This window comes from Piliocolobus tephrosceles, chromosome 3 (genome assembly GCF_002776525.5).
Source record: "Piliocolobus tephrosceles isolate RC106 chromosome 3, ASM277652v3, whole genome shotgun sequence".
Taxonomy (NCBI): Eukaryota; Metazoa; Chordata; class Mammalia; order Primates; family Cercopithecidae; genus Piliocolobus; species Piliocolobus tephrosceles.
Genome location: NC_045436.1, coordinates 88,388,805 through 88,409,624, shown reverse-complemented (window position 1 = coordinate 88,409,624; position 20,820 = coordinate 88,388,805). Strand labels below are relative to the sequence as shown.

General features: G+C 39.1%; 1 protein-coding gene across 2 annotated transcripts in view; it reads left to right on the top strand.

Annotated features, from left to right (window-relative positions):
* The window catches only part of LOC111547935, an 89,179-nt gene extending 70,957 nt beyond the window's left edge, over nt 1–18,222 (top strand). Inside the window, exons 3-4 of one of the 2 annotated variants that reach the window (XR_003309597.1) lie at nt 14,225–14,422; nt 15,635–18,222. Coding sequence is in view for 1 of the 2 variants with exons in the window: in XM_023220064.2 (XP_023075832.2) it covers nt 14,855–14,947; nt 15,635–15,691 (150 nt within the window). In the remaining variant the exon portion in view is untranslated. Of the gene's footprint in view, nt 1–14,224; nt 14,423–14,854; nt 14,948–15,634 lie in introns of both variants that reach the window. The other variant, XM_023220064.2, reaches the window with a different exon arrangement.
* The last annotated feature ends 2,598 nt before the right edge of the window (nt 18,223–20,820 follow it).

Below are 20,820 nucleotides of genomic sequence, written 5' to 3'. Positions count from 1 at the left end.
GAAAGAAAGAAAGAAAGAAAGAAAGAAAGAAAGAAAGAAAGAAAGAAAGAAAGAGCTCATTTGACAAAGACTCCCTTATTGAGCAAATGTAGTCAGGCTCCTCTGAGCCCTCCTTTTGACTAGACTTTATCTTTGGCCCAATCTTTGGCTTTCCCAGTCTAGTTTTATCATTGGATACTGCTTAGCCACTTTATAGAGAATCCCACCACCTTTGATATCTAACCAAGCTCTCCTCCATACCCTTGATGTCTAATCAAGTTCGTCTCCCCTAATGTCCTTGATACTTAACCAAGTCCCTCTTTAGTATGTTTCTATCCAGTGACTCCCTCATCATGCCCCTTGGATATATTCCCACTTATCTCTGTTGTATTTATTTATTGGTTGATTTTTGAGGTAGGGTCTCACTCTTGTCACATAGGTTGTTATCCCTGTTGTATTTAGAATTGAATTCAATTTCTCTCCTTTATTGCAATAGTCTTGAGTAAAGTCTTCCTTGCCATTTTTAACAAGTGTCTAGTGCCAATTTTCTCTTCAATGTATTGATTCTAAGCACCTCTTTTTAACTTTTAAATTATCATTAATACTCCCCCAATTCCCCACAGTATAGATCGTCTCTTCTCACTAAGTTCTGATACATTAATTAGTTAAGCAAGTTTATTATTATTTTTAAAATCATAGACATCTATCTATTCCTTGATCTCTGTTCTTTAGAGCTGCTTCACAGTTATAATCCTGATATCTCTTTCACATTGCATTTTGGTGATTCTTTTTGCCTTTTTCTTATGTAGGATTTCCCTATTTAGTTCCCCTGTCATCTTCTTTTTAATTTTTTAAACAAATTTTTGGGGTACATGTGAAATTTTGTTACATGTGTGTAATGCACAGTGATTAAGTCGGGGTATTTAGGTTGTCTATCACCTGAGTACAACACATTTTTTGTTAACTATAGTCACCCTACTCTGCTATCAAACATTGCTTTTATCTCTTCTATCTAACTGCATGTTTGTACCCTTTAACCTATTTCTTTTCATTCTTTCTCCTTCCCCCACTCGCCTTTCCCAATCTCCATTATCTCTTTCCACTCTACCTCCAGGTGATCAAGTGTTTTAGCTTCCACATGTAAATAAGTACCTACAATATTTATTTTTTTATGCCTGGCTTATTTCACTTAATATGATGACCTTTCATGTTGCTGCAAATGATATGATTTCATTCTTTTTTATGGCCAAATGGTATTTCATTGTGTATATTTACCACATTTTCTTTACCCATTCATCCATTGATGGGTATTTAGGTTTGTTTCATATATTTGCTATTGTGAATAGTGCTGCAATAAAAATGCAAATGCTTTGTATCCCTTTATCCCTTTGATCTATTGATTTCATTTGGATAGCTACTTGGTAGTGGGGCTGCTGGATTGAATTCTGTTTTTAGTTTTTTGAGAAATCTCCATACTGTTTTTCTTAGTGGCTGCACCAGTTTACATTCCCAAGAACAGAGTAACAAGTTCCCTTTTCTCCACATCCTCATCAACATCCATTATTTTTTTGTCTTTTTATAATAGCCATTCTGACTGGGGTGAGATGATGTCTCATTGTGGTTTTGATTTGCATTTCTCTGATAGATTAGTGATGTTGAGCATTTGAGCATTTTTTCATATACCTGTTGGTCATTCGTATGTTGTCTTTTGAGAAATATCTATTCATGTGCTTTCCCCCACTTTTTTTTTGAGATTGAGTCTCGCTCTGTCTCAGGCTGTACTCAGGCTGAAGTACAGTGTCACGATCTCAGATCGCTGCAATTTCTGCCTCTCTGGTTCAAGCGATTATCCTGCCTCAGCCTCCCGAGTAGCTGGGACTACAGGTGCGCACCACCACGCCCAGCTAGTTTTTGTATTTTTAGTAGAGACGGGATTTCACTGTGTTGGCCAGGATGGTCTCGATCTCTTGACCTCATGATCTGCCTACCTTGGCCTCCCAAGATGCTGCAATTACAGGTGTAAGCCACTGCACCCAGCCTCCCCCACTTTTTAATGGAATTATTTCTTGCCTTTTTTTCCTGTTGATTTGTTTGAGTTCCTTGTGTATTCTGCATATTAGTCCCCTGTTGGATGAAGTTTGCAAATGTTCTCTTCAATGCAACAGGGTGTCTCTTCACTTTGTTAATTATTTCTTTTTTGTGCAGAAGCTTTTTTCTTGCTTAATTAAGTCTCATTTGTCTGTTTTTATTTCTGTTATCTATGCTTTTGAAGTCTTCATCATACATTCTTTGCCTAGACCAATGCCCAGGAGAGTTTTCCCTAGGTTTTCTTCTAGTATTTTTACAGTTTTAGAGCTTGTGTTTAAGTCTTTAATCAACTTCAAGTTGACTTTTGTATATGATGAGAAATAGGGGTCCAGTTTCATTCTTCTGAATGTGGCTATCCTATTTTTCCAGCACCATTTATTTAAGAGATTGTCGTTTCTCCAATATGAGTTCTTGGTGTCTTTGTCAAACATCAGTTGACTGTAAGTATGTGACCTTATTTTTGGGTTCTCTGTTCTGTTCCATCGGTCTATATGCCTATTTTTATACCAGTATGATGCTGTTTGGGGTATTATAGCCTTGTGATATATTTTGAAGTCAGGCAATATGATGCTTCCAACTTTGTTCATTTTGCTCAGGATTGCTTTGGCTCTTGGGTTCTTTTTTGATTCCACATGCATTTTAGGGTTTTTTTTCTAGTTCTGTGAAAAATAATGTGATGTTTTCATTAAAATTGCATTGAATCTGTAGATTGCTTTGGTCCATATGGCCATTTTAACAATTTTAATTCTGATCCATGAGCTTGAGATGTTTTTCCATTTGTTTGTATTATCTTCAATTTCTTTCATCAGTGTTTTGTAGTTTTCCTTGTAGAGAGCTTTCACCTCTTTGGTTAAATATATTCCTAGGTTTTTGTTTCTTTGTATGTTTTTTGTAGCTATTGTAAATGGGAATGCCTTCTTGATTTTTTTCTTGGCTAGATTGTTATTGATTTATAGAAATACCACTGATTTTCGGGCATTGATTTTGCATCCCGCAGCTTTACTGAATTCATTAATCAAATCTAAGAGGGGTGTGTGTGTGTGTGTGTGTGTGTGTATGTGTTTGTGTGTGTGTGTGTGTGTGTAGTCTAGGTTTTTCTAGGTATATCATATCAGTAGCAAAGAAGGACAATTTAACTTCCTGTTTTCCATTTTGGACGCTATTTATTTATTTTTTCACTTGTCTGATTGCTCTGGCTAGGACTTCTGGCACTGTGTTGAATAAGAGTGGTGAAAGTGAGCATCCTTGTCTTGTTCTAGTTCTTAGAGGAAAGGCCTTCAACTTTTCCACATTCAGTAGGATGTTAGTCGTGGGTTTGTTGCATGTGGCCTTTCTTATTTTGTGGTATGTTCCTTCTATACATAGTTTCTTGAGAGGTTTTTTTTAAATCATGCAGCCATGTTGAATTGTATCAAATGATTTTTCTGAGCTATTGAGATGATTATGTGGTTTTTGTTCTTCATTCTTTTGACATGATATATCATGTTTACTGACTTGTATATGTTGAACCTTTCTTGTATCCTTGGTATAAATCTCACTTGATCATGGTATATTATCTTTTGTTTTTTATTTGTTTGTTTGTTTGTTTGAGACAGGATCTCCTTATGTTACACAGGCTGGAGTGCAGTGGTGTGATCTTAGTTTATTGCAGCCTCAACCTCCTGGGCTCCAGCAATCCTCCCACGTCAGCCTCCTGAATAGCTGGGACTACAGGTGGATGCCAACACACCTGACTAATTTTTGTATTTTTTGTAGAGATGGGGTCTCACTATGTTGCCCAGACTGGTCTTGAACTCCTGGGCTCAAGTAATCCTACCACCTCACCTTGGCCTCCGAAAGTGCTGGGGTTACAAATGTGATAATCCCATAGCAAATCCAACAGCACATCAAAAAGATAATACACGCTTTCAGGCCCAGGGGTATTATCTTTTTGATGTGCTATTGGATTTGGTTTGCTAGTATTTTGTTGAGGATTTTTGTGTCTATGTTCATCAGAGATATTGGCCTGTAGTTTTCTTTTTTGTTGTCTCCTTGTGGTTTTGATATTAGAGTGATGCTGACCTCGCAGATGAGTTAGGAAGAATTCCCTCCTCTCTGATTTTTTGAAATAACTTCAAGAAGATTCATATTAGTGCTTTGTACATTTGGTAGAATTCAGCTGTGAATCTATCTGGTCCTGGGCTTTTTGTTGTTGTTGTCTTACTCAATCAATCTTACTACCCATTATTGGTTTGTTGAGGTGTTTTATTTCTTCATGATTCAATCTGGGTAGGTTGCATGTTTTCAGGAATTTATCTATATCTTTAGGTTTTCCAGTTTGTCAGTTTATAATTATTCATCATAGTCTATGATGATCTTTTGTATTTCTGTGATGTCAATTGTAATGTTTCCCTTTTCATTTCTGATTTTGTTTATTTGGATCTTCTTTCTTCTTGGTTAGTCTAGCTAGTGGTTTATCAATATTGTTTATCTTTTTGAAGAACCAACATTTCATTTTGTTGATCTTTAGTATTTTTTTAAGTCTCTATTTCATTTAGTTCTGTTCCAATCTTTATTATTTCTTTTCCTCTGCTAATTTTTGATTTAATTTGTTCTTGCTTTTCTAATTCCTCAAGGTGCATTATTAGAATGCTCACTTGTAATTTTTCTGCTTTTTTGGTGTAAGCATTTATTCCTATAAACTTCCCTGTTAGCACTGCTTTTGCTGTATTCCACAGGTTTTGGTATGTTTTATTTTCATTTTTTCAAGAAATTTTTTGATTTCTGTTTTAATTTCCTCATTGGCTCCATGGTCATTCAAAAACATGTTGTTTAATGTCCTTGTATTTGTCTAGTTTTGCGAGTTTCTCTTAGTATTGATTTTTAACTTTATTCTATTGTGATCTGAGAAAATACTTGATATGATCTTGATTTTTAAAAATTTTCTGAGACTTGTTTTGTGGCCTAACATATAGTCTATCTTGGAGAGTGTTCCATGTGCTATGAGCAGAATGTGTATTTGGCAGTTGTTGGATAGAATGTTCTGTAAATGACTAAATAAAACCTACTTTAAATTCAGTTTTTTTGTGTGTCAATTTTCTGTCTAGATGAGCTGTGTAATGCTGAGAGTGGGGTGTTGGGAAATCCCCCACTATTACTGTACTACAGTCTATCTCTCTCTTTAGATATAGGAATATTTGCTTTATGAATCTGGATGTTCCAGCCTTGGGTGCATATATGTTTAGAATTATTGTATTCTCTTGCTGGATTGACTTTTCATTAATATATAATTATCATCTTTGTCCTTTCTTTTCTTTAACTCTTCTTGATTTAAAGTCTGTTTTATCAGATATAGCTACTTCTACTCACTTTTGGTTTCCATTTGCATGGAATGTCTTTTTTTATCACTTTGCTTTCAGTCTATATGTCTTTACTAGTAAGATGGATTTCTCAAAAGCAGCATATAGCTGAATCATTTAAAAAATATCAATTCAACCATTCTGTATCTTTTAATTGGATAATTTGATCCATTTACATTCAAGGTTACTATTGATATGTGAGGCTTTGTTCCTGTCATATTACTAATTGTTTTCTGGTTTTCAACGTATTCTTTGTTAATTTTTTCCTGTTATTGTCTGTCATTGTAGTTTGGTGGGTTTCTGTCATGGTACCATCTGAGTCCTTTCCTCCATTGTGTGATTGTTTTACCAATGAGTTTTACAGTTTGATGCGTATTCATGATGGTAAATAACATTCTTTTGCTTCCAGGTTTAGGATGGCCTTGGGCATTTTTGTAGAGTTGGTCAAGTGGTAATGAATTCCCTCAGCATTTGCTTGTCTAGGAAAGACTATTTCTTCTTCATTTATGAAGGGTAGTTTTGCTGGATCTAATATTCTTGGCTGGCAGGTTTTTTTTTTTTTTTTTTTTTTTTTAGCACTTTGAATGTGTCATCCCATTCTCTTCTGGCCTTTAAGTTTTCTGGTGAGAAATCCACTGTTGCTCTGATGGAGTTTCCTTTAAAGGTAACTAGATACATTTGCTGTTTTTAGGATTTGCTCTTTATCCTTAACATTAGACAGTCTGACTATAATGTGCTGTGGAGAAGAATTTTTTGTATTGTGTCATCCTGGGATTGCTGAATTTCCTGTATCTGAATGTCTAAACCTCTTGCTAGACTTGGGGAGTTGTCATCTATTATTTTGTTAAATAGATTTTCTGATTCTTTCATTTTTTTATTTGCCCTTGGGGATATCAACAAATTGTAGATTTGGTCTCTTTACATGTCCCAAACATCACAAAGGCTTTACTCCTTATGTTTGTTTTCTTTATTTTTATCTTACTGAATTATTTCAAAAGACCCATCTTCAGTTTCTGATATTCTTTCTTCTGCTTGATCTAGTCAATTGATGAAGTTTTTAAATGTATTTTGTATTTCATTCAATGAATTATTTACTTCCAGAATTTCTGTTTGGTTCTTTTTAAAATGTCTATGTCTTTAGTAAATTTCTGATTCATATTCTGAACTGTTTATCTGACTTCTCCAAGAATTCTCTTGTATCTCACTGAACTTCTTTAAAATCAGTATTTTGAATTCTTTATCTGGAATTTTATAAATTTATTTATTTTTGAGATGTCATTCTGTTGCCCAGGCTGGGGTGCAGTGGTGTGATCTTGGCTCACTGCAACCTCTACCTCCCAGATTCAAGCAGTTCTTCCTGCCTCAGCCTCCCAAGTAGCTGGAATTACAGGTGCCTGCCACCATGCCCAGCAATTTTTTTTTTTTTTAAATTTTTAGTAGAGATGGGATTTCACCATGTTGGCCAGGCTGGTCTCGAATTTCTGGCCTCATATGATCCACTGGCCTTGGCCTACCAAAGTGTTGGGATTACAGGCATGAGCCCTGAGCCCAGCCTATAAGTTTCTTTTTGATTGGGATATGTTGCAGGAGAATAATTTTGCTCCCTATGAGGTTTCATTTTTCCTTGCTTTTTTACATTGATATTTGTGTATCTGGTGTAACTATTGCTTCTTCCAATTTTTTGAAATTGCTTTCTTAGGGAAGGACTTTCTCCTGAAGGTGTATATAATGTTGTTGGTTGGGTAGGGCGTTTTGGCTTTTCTTTTTGGAGTATGCAGTATTGTAATTTCTGTATGACTTCTTTGGCTGTAAACAGTATCAGTGGTATCTGTGATTTACTCAGTGGCTTAAGATGTGGTTATTATTTGAGACTGTGGTGAAGTTTTGCTGGGGAGTAGGATGCCATGGACCAGTCACCAGGTCTCAGTGGTGGCAGCAGTGAACTTAGCATGCCTGTTCTTTGACTTCAAGGCAGCTTGTGCTGTCACCAGTGTTATTGGGTTCAGGAGGGTAGTTGGGGGAGGATACTAGGATAGAAGACTTGTACTCATGCCCCCAGTAATACATTCAGGTGCTGACTGTGATGGCCAGGGGTGGGGGTGATCCCCAGGCTACCAGGGTAATACTGAAATGTGGACAGCAGTTGCTGTACTGTAGGTTTGCCTACAGGGAGGGTGGGGCCTCTCTCAGCTGGAGCAGTATAGGCAGGTGGCTGGAGAATACAGTTTACTCATACCTTAGTCCCATAGAAGCCTGCAGGAGCAGAGGTGGGATTTGTCCTCGAAGCACATGAAAGTGCCTGTGCTTCCCCTCTCCCTCCTTCCTTGGCCTGGTGGTACAGGGACAGGGTCATCCCCAGCCCCAAGTCATTATGCAGACCTTTGGAGGATAGATTCTCTGAATGGCACCAGCTATGGGCTTGCCACTGGGGAGGGCAAGGTCCTTCTCAGCTGAAGCAGCATAGGCAGGTAGCTGTGGGTAGATTGCTTATCATGCCTTGGTCCCACTGCAGCCTACACAAGCAACAATGGGATTTGTCCTAGGGGTGCAGAGGAGCACCCAGCCTCCCCTTTCTCCTTTGCCTTGTGGTGGCAGTGACACCATTAGCCCTGGCCCTAGAACAGGATGCAGACCTTTAGAGGCCAGACTCTCAGAATGGCACCAGCCATGGGCCTGCCAGAGCAGTGCAGAGAAGAAGCTATGAGGAGTGCAGTTTGCCTTGGCCCCGCAGCAGCCCACAGCAGCGATGGTGGGATTTGTCCTTAAGGTGCATGGAGGTGCTTGGCCTCCCCTCTCCCTCCTTGGTTTGGTGGTGCCAGTGACAGTAGCAGTTCTAGGGCAGTATGTGGTCCTTTTGGGTTTTAGCTCCCAGGATGGCACCAAGCTGCAGCTGCGCAGAGTTCAGATGCCTGTGGGACTCTTTGTGAGTTCATTCTCTGGAGCAATGTCTCTCGTTCAATCTCTAGTCAGATCTCTGTTAGTTTTTGGGCCCACATAGATCAAGGCATCCTCCCATAGCTAATAGTGTAAAAACTGGTGGGAGAATTGAACCCTGCGGGGACTAGATGGGGAGTCTCTCTTTTATTCTTTTCCTAGGAGCTTCTCCCTGCTCTCAGCCAATCCTGGCTGAGGAAGTGGCATTGATTCCCTCTTCTTACTTGCTTTTGGTGCTTCTCTTCAAATCTCTGTTAAATCCCAGTGTTCTTAGATGAGCTTTTTAAAGTGTGAATATTACTTGTTATTTTGGTTCCCGTCTGTGGAGAAGGTGTGTACTAGCTGCATCTAATCAGCCATCTTTTTCTGTTTTCCTCTTTCTTGGCCATTTTAGTAGAGTGCATCTTCTGGGAGCTTCCTGAGAAGGGATATATGAAGTGGCAGATTATTTGACATTCTTCCCATTGAGAGGGGTATATATTTCCCTTTCCCTTGAATTTGGACTGGCTTGTGACTGCTTTGACTAATACAGTATGACAGAAATGGCACCATGTCAATTCTAGTCTCAGCCTTTAAGAGGACTCACAATTTCTGTCTAGTCTTGGAACCATGTAAAAAGTCCAATTAATCTGAAGCAGTTCAGCTGTGAGAAAGCCCAAACTAAACATGTGAAAAGCTATGTGGAAAGAGAGAAATGCTCAGCAACCCCCAAGCTGTTCAACTCACCCATCTGAGATAATAGACACTGAAAAATAGAGACAATCTGTCTCCTCTGTGCTCCATTCAAATTCTTGGAATCGAAAGACATAGCTGCTTCAAGTCACTAAGTTTTGAGATCTTTTTTATGAAGCCACATAAAGCTGCAACTTACAGGAAATAATTTGAGACCTTGAATGTCTTGAAATGTCTTCTATTTATCACTTATTTAATAGTTTGTATGGATATAGAATTCTTGATTATTAGAATTTTTCTTCAGAACGTTGAAGGTATTGTTCTGTCATCTTCCAGCTTCAAGTGTTGCTGATAAGACATCTGATACCATTCTGATCTATATATCTTTGTATGTGATCCAAGCTTTTGTTTTGTTTTGTTTTCCTCTATGGAAGTTTTAGGTTTACCTCTTTGACCCCAGTGTTGTGAAATGTCATCACGATATGTTTTGTTGTAGGTTCCTCTATCAATATAGGGGAAAAAACCAAATAAATTGTTTTTACCTACTATACTCTCAACCCTCAACACAATGGATGTGTTAGTTTTTTCCTGCACTGACTAATTCTCTGACACCACCTGAGTGTTCTACAGTTCAATTCAATTCTGACACTATCAGGAATTAGCTAAGATCCCATAGGTTAGGGGTTCCGTCCCACAAGACTCCTTCCCCACTTCAGATATCAGTTGCAAGTAGTTCCTCAGGTTACCCACAACTTCTGTCCAATTTGGCTAAAGATCAGAGGTTCCCATAACCCCCTCCTTCAGCTTGATCCTTTGCTAGAATGGCTCATAGAACTCAGGGAAACACTTTACTTACTATTGCTGATTTATTCTAAGAGGATACAACTCAGGAACAACCAGATGGAAGTGATGCATAGGGCAAAATATAGAGGAAGAGGTGCAGAGCTTCCATGCCCTTTCTGGGTTCACCACCCTCTACATGTTCAGCAACCTGGAAGCTCTCCAAACCTTGTCCCTTTGGGGTTTTATAAAGGCTTCACTATGTTGACATGATTGATTAAATAATTGACCACTGGTGATTAACTCAACCTTCAGCTCCTCTTATCACTTGATTGGTTCTGCTGGCAACTATCCCCTATCTTGAGACTTTCTAAGAGCCCCCAGCCATTAGTCACCTCAGTGGAATACAAAAAGGCACATATTACTTCAGAGATTCTGAGGGTTTTCTAAGCTATGTGATAGAAAATGAGGCAGTGATCAAGTATATGTTTCTCATTATAATATTGCACTCTAGTTCCTCCATCTACATCCTAGTTTTCAAAATTGTGTTGTTCTACCCCTCTATTACTATCATTCTCTTGTAAACTAATTCCTTCTTAAGCCATCTACTATAATATTAATAGGATTAGGGGAAACAGTGGTTATAATTGTGTGTGCAGGTGACCTGTATTTCTGTTTTGTATGCTGTATTATTTAGAATTATTTGTTTCACATTGTCTCCCCTATGAAATTGTAAACTCCATGATTAGGGACCATTCTCTTTTTCACTACTGTATCCTCATCTCCTAGCACAGTGCCTGGCATGTAGTCGTTATTTAATAAACATCTCTTAAAGAAATGAATAAAGAAATGCCCAAGGCAGGAGGCTGGAAAGATGGCAGGGACAGACACTTCAAAATATAACATCATAATATCCTTCATCATTTTGTCTAGACCAGTGGTTCTTAAAGGAGGGTGACTTTACCACTCAGAAGACATTGGTAATGCCTGAGGAAATTTTTGATTACCAAAATTAGAAGGTGGGGCAGTTTGCTATTGACATCTAGTGAGAAGTGTCCAGGGATTCTGCTAAACATCCTACAATGCACAGCACAACTCCCTACAGCAAAGAATTATACAGTTTAAATGTCAGTAGTGCTGAGGCTGAGAAACCCTGGTCTAAACCAAGCTCTAATAGATAGCTAATATGTATAATTTGGTAATTCTTAAATACATGGCCCATTTTCAAAATACCACAAACATGGGTCAAACCTTCTATCTTTATGCCTTTTTTGGTGTATGGGCTCAGTGGAGAAGTACCAGGTTTGAATATTCTATGACTCACCCCTTTATAGTAGTTGATTTTACATATTCCCTGCCCCCTGCTTTTTTTGAAAGCTAGGATTAGTGGATAAGGAAAAGAGTAGAAAAGAAATACACAGAGTCCTTACTTAATTCATTAATTTTTTTCCTACCTTCAGTGGTAAGTAGATTTAATGGTGTCTTACATTGTTTCTCAGCTGTTCCCCTATCTTCTCAGAGAAAAGTGCCTACCAGGCTATTCACAATAACCAAACAGGGTAATCATAGCACTCTAAGACTAGAAGGGGCCTCGTTTTAAGATAAAGTCATTATGCCTCATGTAGCTAGCTGAATATAGAACTAGAATAAAAATTTGGGTTTGTACTAAAAGGTAGCCGTATTCTGTTGTAGCATGTTCTTTGAATTAAAAACAACAGCAGCCACAAAACTCTGTTGACTACACAAATCTACCTTCAACAACACAGTGAATAAAATGCTTACCCTATTCTACTTTCATAAAAACTGAAATCACCTGGGGTGACCATTCCATGTTATCCAACCATAGTAAATGCTACACCACAGACAGTTGATTATGACCTTGCAGACAAAGCATGGATTTGTAGTTATATGTTGTGACATGCAGCACATTTGGGAATCTTGCATAAACTATGTTTTGATGACAGCTATGTTTGCAGAATGAATTCATTCAGGCTAAACTCAGCGGTTAGTCATGGTTGGTTATTTAATGCTTTACCACTCCCCAACTCCACCTCTCTCTTCCAAATTCATCATTGAAGTCCAGACAAAGTTGGCACACAATGGATGTTGTGTCTTCTCCTCTGCAGTTCTTGTTCCACTAATGACTTGTTATAAATTCAAAGCTAACCATTTTGCTTTTGTTACTCTCTCTCAAGAAGCTGGATAATAATATGGCCTCCTTCGTCATTTTCTTCTCCCAGAGTCTTTTTTTTTTTTTTTTTTTAGATGAAGTGCAGTGTAATGGCATGATCTCAGCTCACTGCAACCTCTGCCTTCTGGGTTCAAATGATTCTCCTGCCTCAGCCTCCCGAGTAACTGGGATTACAGCTGTGTGCCACCACACCTGGATAATTTTTTTGTATTTTTAGTAGAGATGGGGTTTTGCCGAATTGGTCAGGCTGGTCTCGAACCTCTGACGTTAGGTGGTCTGCCTGCCTTGGCCTCCCAAAGTGCTGGAATTACAGACATGAACCACTGCGCCTGGCCTTCTCCCAGAATTTCTGAAAGCCAGTAACACAAAGGTTCTTTGACGTCTTCAGATAAATGAAAGCCCTGAACCAAATCCATTGAGTCTCTGACTACTTCTTCCTTCACGGCTCTGTATGATGAGAGTTCAGTCATTCCTTTCTTTCTCACCTGGCCTAAAGGTGTCCTCTTCCTCCAGGCTCTGCAGTACTTCTTTAAGCCTGAATATTTAACCACACATCTGGGCTGGATTTTTAAGAGGTCACTCAACCTTCTCATTGGGCCACTGGAGTGGATAATCCACCATCATCTGTGACCACAGAATAGCTTTTAAGCTCTTTTCATTGCCAAGAGGGAGCCTGGATACTGGCTGCTTTTCTATCAGTCCCCCACTGAGCACTTCCTCCTTCCTCATTTATGTTCATTTTCTTGTATCATGTATGTACGTTACTTCTCTCCACTAAATGTAGTTCCTTGAGGACAGGACCCTATCCATAGAATTGCCATGACAGCCAGCTCTGTGGTTTGGCCCTAATGGGTTTAATTAGTATTTGTGCTAGAGTGATAGGGGAAGTTATATCAGATGTGCTCTATGTCCTGGTTCTTATTTCCCTGTTTACCTTATTTATCTGGTGATTTCCTATTTATGTAGCTAGACTAAGGGGCATTCATTTCTTCAGGGGTTTTCAATGATGGGATCAGAAAGGAAAAAATAAATTTAACATCAACATCTTTGTATTAAATATTAAGATGGGAAAAATTTTCAAGGATAAGCAAGTAGGTAGAATCATTTTTTTCTCCTTCCTCCCCACTTTCCCTACCAGGTCCAGATCCCAGCAACTAAAGATAGAGAAAGAGTGTGGGAGGATCAAAACAATTTAGGAAATTAGTCTTGCCAGGAGCAGTGGCTCATGCTTGTTATCCCAGCATTTTGGAAGGCCAAAACAAGAGGCTCACTTGAGGCCAGGAGTTCAAGACCAGCCTGGGTAACATAGTGAGACCCTGTTTCGATAAAAAAATTTTTTTTTTAATAAGCCAGGCATGATCGTGTGAGCCTGTAGTCTCAGATCTTCAGGAGGCTGAGTGGGGAAGATTGCTTGAGCCCAAGAGTCTGAGGTTACAGTGAGCTATGATTGTGCTACCGCACTCTAGTCTGCGCAACAAGGTGAGACCCTGTTTGTAAAATGAAAAAGAAAAGAAATAAATTAGTCTGTCTGTGGACCTTGTCTCCTGCCCCAACCCCAGAGAGCTTTAGGATATCCCTGATCTGAGTTCACCTGGTCTTTCTGATCTTTTCTGGAACTCATCTATGACTCAGAGAAAAAGGGTAGAGATAGCATTGAGGGTGGAAGGAGCACAGTGAGTGCCTGTGACAGTTCAAGCCTCTTTGGGGAGCCCAGAGGACTATAGATGACTGATCTTCTGGTTCCATAAGAAAGTCCGAGAAAATAGGGACAGAAGGAGAGGGGAGAAAGGAGAGAGAGTGGGGGAGAGGGGAAGATTAAAGGAGAGAGAGAGAGAACCCACCACCCAGCAAATACGTAGAAGGAAAAGGTGAAAGAAATAGAGAAAAAGGAGAGAGAGGAAAAGGAAAAAGGGAGGGAAATAAATGGATTACCTTCTCTACCTGGCTTGAATTGAGACTTTCTACAAACTAGGAAAGGGTTGTCTAAGAGATATGTAGTAAGTAGACCAAACCTGTTTTGTAGACCTGAAACAATTGGTTGCCAGCAATATCGTATCAGTTAACCTAATACCACAGACAGGGCTGCATGGTAACTTTCAGGAGCGGTAGGCACTTCCTCCTTAGAAAAAAAGTAAAAAGTATATTTTATGATTAGGTTAGAATAAAGGTGAATATATTAACATTACATATTAAAACACGTTCTTTGACCTAAAACTTTATTTTTTCCTTCTGATTTCTAAAGAAATAAAAATCTGTTCATGGGCCCTAAACATATTGTGAGTCTCTAGTCACTGTGCCCTTTGTACCTGCTGGGGATCTTGGCCCTGGCAACGGGGTGAACGTGGGCCACTGGAGCCTGGAATTCTGCCACTGAGAGATTCCCTGGGAGCATGGCTTTCTTTTCTCTCCTGGATTCCATGGATTCTCTCTTTCTCCCCAGGTATGGTGTGCTAGTCCCTCTTGCATTCCTATAAAGACATACCTGAGGCTGGGTAATTCGTAAAGAAAAGGGGTTTAATTCACTCATGGTTTGGCAGGCTGTACAGGAAGCATAGCAGCAACATTGGCTCAGCTACTGATGAGTGCCTCAGGAAGCTCACAATCATGATGGAAGGTGAAAAGGGAAGCCAGCATATCACATGGTGAGAGCAGGAGCAAGGGACAGAAGGGGGAGGTAGTAGACTTTTTTTTTTTTTTTTATTGAGACAGGGTCCCACTCTGTCACCCAGGCTGCAATGCAGTGGTGCAATCATGGTTCACTGCAGCCTTAACCTCCTGGGCCCAAGCAATCCTCCCACCTCAGCCTCCCAAGTAACTGGGACCACAGGTAGGTGCCACCATGCCCAACCAATTTATTTTTAATTTTTTGTAGAGACAGGATCTCACTATGTTGACCAGGCTGGTCTCGAACTCTTGGACTCAAGTGATCCTCCTGCCTTGGCCTCTGAAAGTGCTGGGGTTACAGGTGTGAGCCATTGCACTTGGCCTCCAGACTCTTTTAAACAACCAGATCTCACGTGAACTAACTGAGCAAGAACTCACTCATCACCAAGAGGATGGCACTAAGTCATTCATGAGGGATGTGCCCCCATGATTGAATACCTTCTACTAAGCCCCACCTCCAACATTGGAGGTCATGTTTCAACATGAAATTTGGAGGGGACAAATATCCAAACCATATCATATAAGTTTCTCCTGCATTGACCTTTATACAGGTAAATAAATGCCTCTAATCTCGAACCCCAATCAGACAGTCCCTCATGTCATTAGTAAGGATAATTCCATTTCAACTGGGAACTAATTATAAATGCAGGGCTTTCGTGCTGCTATGTGTATTAGCTTGACAATCCAATTGACAGCTGCTCACTCTAATATTGCAAAAAACAAGCAAAACCTCAAAGCATCACTCTCACCATATGGATACAGAGCTCCTGACCACCACACACATTGTGACTAGTGACCAGGGAAGGGAACTAAAAGCTCGTCTTCATTGTTGGGTGCATTCACATATTGGCAAGCTTGCAGAACTCCCACCCATTTCCTTCTCCACTAATTGCCCTACTAAGTCTGCAGCAGAAAACACAACGGATCCTGCTCTGAAAACCACAGGGGCTCATAGGAGTGAGTGACATTTTATTTCTCTGCCCTTCAGGAATTAGCCTCCTTACTGTCAGACCAGCCGCAGAACTTTCTCCCACTTATCCCTTAGATGTCAACCACCCACACTTCAAATCACCCTGGAGACTGATGTGACTGGGATGATTTGACTGCATGTAGGTTAGAGCTGCCTCCAGGCAACTTGTGGGGCCAAGGCTTTGTGGCTAAAAGGAAGTGAACACTAACACATGACTTAGAACAGCAAAGAGCATCATCTGAAAATCATCATCTGAAAGATCATCATCAGAAGAGCTGTGAATATCACTGATTTGATAATTGGGTATTTTTGGTAAAACACACACACACAAACACATATACACACACACACAGCCCTGCTTTTATGAGAATTGCACTTAAATTGATGTGGGTGGAGGTTTTACTGAACTGAGCAATTCTTAACCTTTGGAGTGTAACACCTAGTCTCCCAATTCCTGTCCTGAACAGCATGCCTAATACATTATTTTAAAATTAGAGATAATTAAATTTGGTTTTGTTTCAATAATTATTTTGACAGTTTTAAGATACCTTTTGGGATTGTTTGTACCACTGCAGTCTTTTTCAAATCCAAGACTGAAATGAATTTTTCTAGCTATTTATCCCATCTTTGAGTTCAGAACATAGGTCCTTGCATTTCAGTTTAATAGGTGATCCTTTAAAAGTTGTTTATTTATTTAGAAACAGGGTCTTACTATGTTGCTGGCTGGTCTTGAACTTCTAGGGTCAAGTAATCCTCCCACCTCAGCCTCCCAAGTATCTGGGATTACAGGTGTGAGCCACTGCACCTGGCTCTAATAGTTGATTTTTGAAACCATATGGAAAATTTCAAGTTAATAAAAATTTTTAATTAAAAAATATGTGCACAACACTAATGACCAGTCTTTTGAAATTATTATAGAATATTTTTGACAATAAAACTATGCTGAACTAAATCTTTTAATGATTATCAAGATATTTTCTGATTGCAAAATTATGAAAATTAATGTTCATTGTGATATTGATGTCAGTCTAGGTCAATGTGGAGTTCTGGAGACAGAATAATACCTAAAGTAGATCTGTTTTTCACTTTGGGAACTGATTATAACACCTGGAAATTATGTATATATTATTTAATCAAATGAGATAACGTATATCAATAAACCAAGCATTGGTGCTTGGCACATAGTATTTTTCAGTCAATAAGAGAAGAGTTTGAATATTAAATTATTTACGCACTGGGGAGTAACTTCCTAGATCTATTTCTCTATGTGCTTCCTCTCTGTCAATCTCACTCATTCAACAATACTTATTAAGCATATACCACTAATATTATGTTGAATCGATTATATGTCAGACACATAGTCATATTTTATTAACTCTAAAATTGTGATCAGTTTTAACATTGCAGGTGGCTTACAAATACTCTCAGCTAGAAGCAATCATGATGTACTAGTTGGCTATTCTTTTTGATGGCACAACTGGACAACTGAGCCCCTTCGTGTTTCTGTCAACTGACCTTTATGTTTGAGGAAGGCACAAGAATCAGGGCCATTGTTTGAAATCTAACCTTTGGCAAAAATCAATAAGGAACTAGCCCTCAAACTTGCCTAATAGTGGGTGTCAGCGGCTTGGATGAAAACTCCCAGGGATAATAGTGGAGTACTCTTTTAAGAAATAGTGAGCACCAACACTCTAGATGGCACAGAAGATGGGTACTGTGGGAAAGTCAGGGACACTGACCACTCAGTTTGGAAGGTAATTCAGCACATTTAGACTCACACATATAAATTGAACCAATTACTTTTGTTTATATTTTTCTTTTTATGCATGTGTAAGAGATAAGATAAATATCTGTGACTAAATATGTCTCTTATACCAAATAGAAAAATATATCCAAGAAGAATTATAATGTCATTGTTTCATTAAGCATTATGTCATGCTTTTTGGAGGCATTTCTACCCTTTCTTACCTTTCTTAATGGTATATAAAATTGCAGTGCATTTCACCATCAGTGGTTCATTGGGTTCGATGAAGTCTAAGTAACTGCTGGATCCTGTGTTAGGCTTTTTAGTTACAATTAATTAAGCAAATTATTTATTTATTTATTTATTTTAATTGAGACAGAATCTTGCTCTGTCACCTGGGGTGGAGTGCAATGGCACCATCTCAGCTCACTGCAACTTCCGCCTCCCAGGTTAAAGTGATTCTTCTGCCTCAGCCTCCCAAGTACCTGGGATTACAGGCACTTGCCATCATGCCTAGCTAATTTTTGTGTTTTTGTAAAGATAGGATTTTATCATGTTGGCCAGTCTGGTCTTGAACTCCTGACCTCAGGTGATCTACCTGCCTTGGCCTCCCAAAGTACTGGGATTACAGGCGTGAGCCACCGTGCCCGGCAGCAAATATTTATTGAATGCCTACTGTGTGCTCCAAACTCTTCTAGGTGCTATAAATGGTCCAGACAAGCTGTCAGGGAGGTTGCCCTGGCTGGGAAGACAGACATCAAACAATATAATTCCAGAGCTGGATAAATACTAGGGAGAAAAAAAATGCGTGATGTATTATGATGGATATTGCCATAGAGTTAAACACTGGGATTTAAGACACAATTTCTGTTCACAAGGCATGCTTGATCTAGGGTCAAAGATAGATGGACATTTTTTAAGTGGTGGGTAAAATGCCATGAACTCCTGAAAAGTGCAAAGGAGGTAATAGTTAAAGTGCCCTGAAAGGCTAGTAAGGTTTAGCCAGTTGAAGAGCATGGGAAGGGCATTCCAAGCAGAAGGACGATCATGTTTAAAGGCCAAGAAAGAAGAGGGAGACTGGTGAGTTCCTTCAATAGCAAGTAGTCAGATGGCAGAGTCTACAGTGTGAGGGACAAAGGATAGGCCTAGAAAGGTAGGCAAGGCTTGGAAGATCTTGAATGTTATTGTGAGTCTTTTGGTCTTTATACCGAGAGCAATGGAGAGATACTCCAGGATTTCATGCAGGGTATAAGCATGATAGGATTTGCATTTTAGGAAGACCACCCTTGCTGGAGTATGGAGAGTGGATTAATCTTCTTCCCTCCCCTTCTGTAAGCAAAGATGACAGTTGCAGTCATTCAAAAATGAGAAGATGGTAGCCATGTTAAATTCCCCAGTTTTCCCATCTTGATTGGATTGTTGTCCTGTTTGTATGGGGTCTTTATAAGAAAATGTCGACTTCAGTAACCTATGATCTCTGCCCAAGGTGAGCCCAGTTGCAGACACTACAATCACTTTTAAATGAAGTCCTGTCAAGTTACTTGCTTAGGAAAACAGATTAATAAACCCACTGATCTAGTGAACAACCTGTCAATAAAAATGCTGCCCCAATTACATGATAAAGTCAAAAATCAAAGCATACTGTTGCCTTCCGAAGCTTTTGTGGGACTGAAGAATTTCCATCTGAGATTGATCAAAGGGTCTCAAAAAGTAAAGAATGGTTTAAATGAAACTCAATTGATTTTATATTTCTGCCAGAACTCTGAGCTTTGTACAGGTCACAGCTTGTTAGGTATTAAAAAAATCAAAATTTTATCAGAGATTCCTTTTACAGTTTAGAAGGAAGAATGCCACAGCAAGTGCTAGACTGATAAATGCTGGTCATGTGTCTACTTAAGCAGATGTAAATGAAAATGCCAAAAGGCTCAAGTTCAAAGGATTCAGTACCTGAGAAATGTCCCTTTATGGAATTCCCTCTTTGGAAATGCACTTGGCAAAAAGGTTTCTTAAGCAGGCTAGGAAGCCACAGCTTCAGTACAGTGTGTGCCTCTCCCAGCCAGCTTGACCACCATTTCTTCTTGGAGCCCATAAAGGGCTACAATGCCCAGAAGCTCACTTGGAGAGATGTGCTGTTTACTGAGCTACCCTGGAAGGCTCCAGATCACAGAGCGTTGACATGTGTTCCTCAGTTGCTTATGCCATTTTGAAAGTACTTGAATTTCATAAGCAAACTCTTGTTGCAAGAGATAACAATGGGCCAGATTAGTCACCTCCAGACATTGTATCCTGTGTACTTTTGTATTTCTGTATGTGCACAGGGCTTAGTCCTGCAGGGAACCATTTAAAGAATGTAGATAATACCTATCAGTGTTGAGTCACCCTGTCAAGAGAGTAATGTACAACTGTGCATCCTTGTAAGTTATTTATTATACTCCGAGGCTTGATGAAATACAGTTTCCTTGATGAAGAGATAAAAAGGAGCAACATAAAAGCAAGGTAAAAGAAGAACACTTCATTAAAACTGAATCTACCTTCTGGTCTTAACTTTTTTTGGTTGATTTTTTTAAAATTAGTAAAGTATTGCTAAAATTTATCACACAAAAATTTACTTTGTAGAACATCTTTCCAAAAAACAAATAGAACATGCTCATGCCAGAAGGAATAAGGTTGAAAAGAGACAGAAATACATGGAGACAGAGAACAGCAGAGAGATTTGGAGACAAAAATAAAGCAAAGATGAGAAAGAAAGAAAGAGTGAGAGAGGGAGAGTGGTTGAGAGTTAAAGAGAGATAAACTAAAGAAATTGAGTTCTGTAGAACTGGAATCTTCAAAGCACATTTAAACAAACTAATTCCCCAGAGAATGGAAGTAAACAACTCTGAAAAAGCACCAGTTTTCTCTGTTGAAATTAGTGAGAGGAGTTCTGTCCAGTTGAACAGAAAGGACTGAACCCAACTCCATTTCACTCCCAAAAGAGGGTTATAAAATGAGGTTATAGAGAAAAGGACAAGTCAACAGGAACAACAGATTCTAACTTGAGCAAACCAGCACTCTCACCTAAACATCAGGGGTCAAAGCAAAGGTTTTGTTAGGTGCTTTGTGGTTCTAGAATTCTATGTCTCTCAGGGTGGGTAGGGTGGCCGCTGAGAAGTACAGTGGTGGGCTCAGGTCCAAGAGAGGGTGGAGAAGGAAGGAAGTTGGTGTTTTATTCCATGTTGAAGTTTAATTCAAATTCTAGCTTGTTTATCCTCTTTCTTCCCACTGCTCCTTTAGAACAGAACCTCAGGACTAAATAACTCTCATAAAAATAGCTGATTTTCACGACAATATTGGGGTTTAGTTAAATAAGCAATGCAAGAAGTCAATGCTTTTAAAGTACCACTTAATATTGTGACTCTTAAAAAGGACTTAAATTTGAGCTATATAAATAACATGAATACAGTTTCTTTGTAAAAATTGA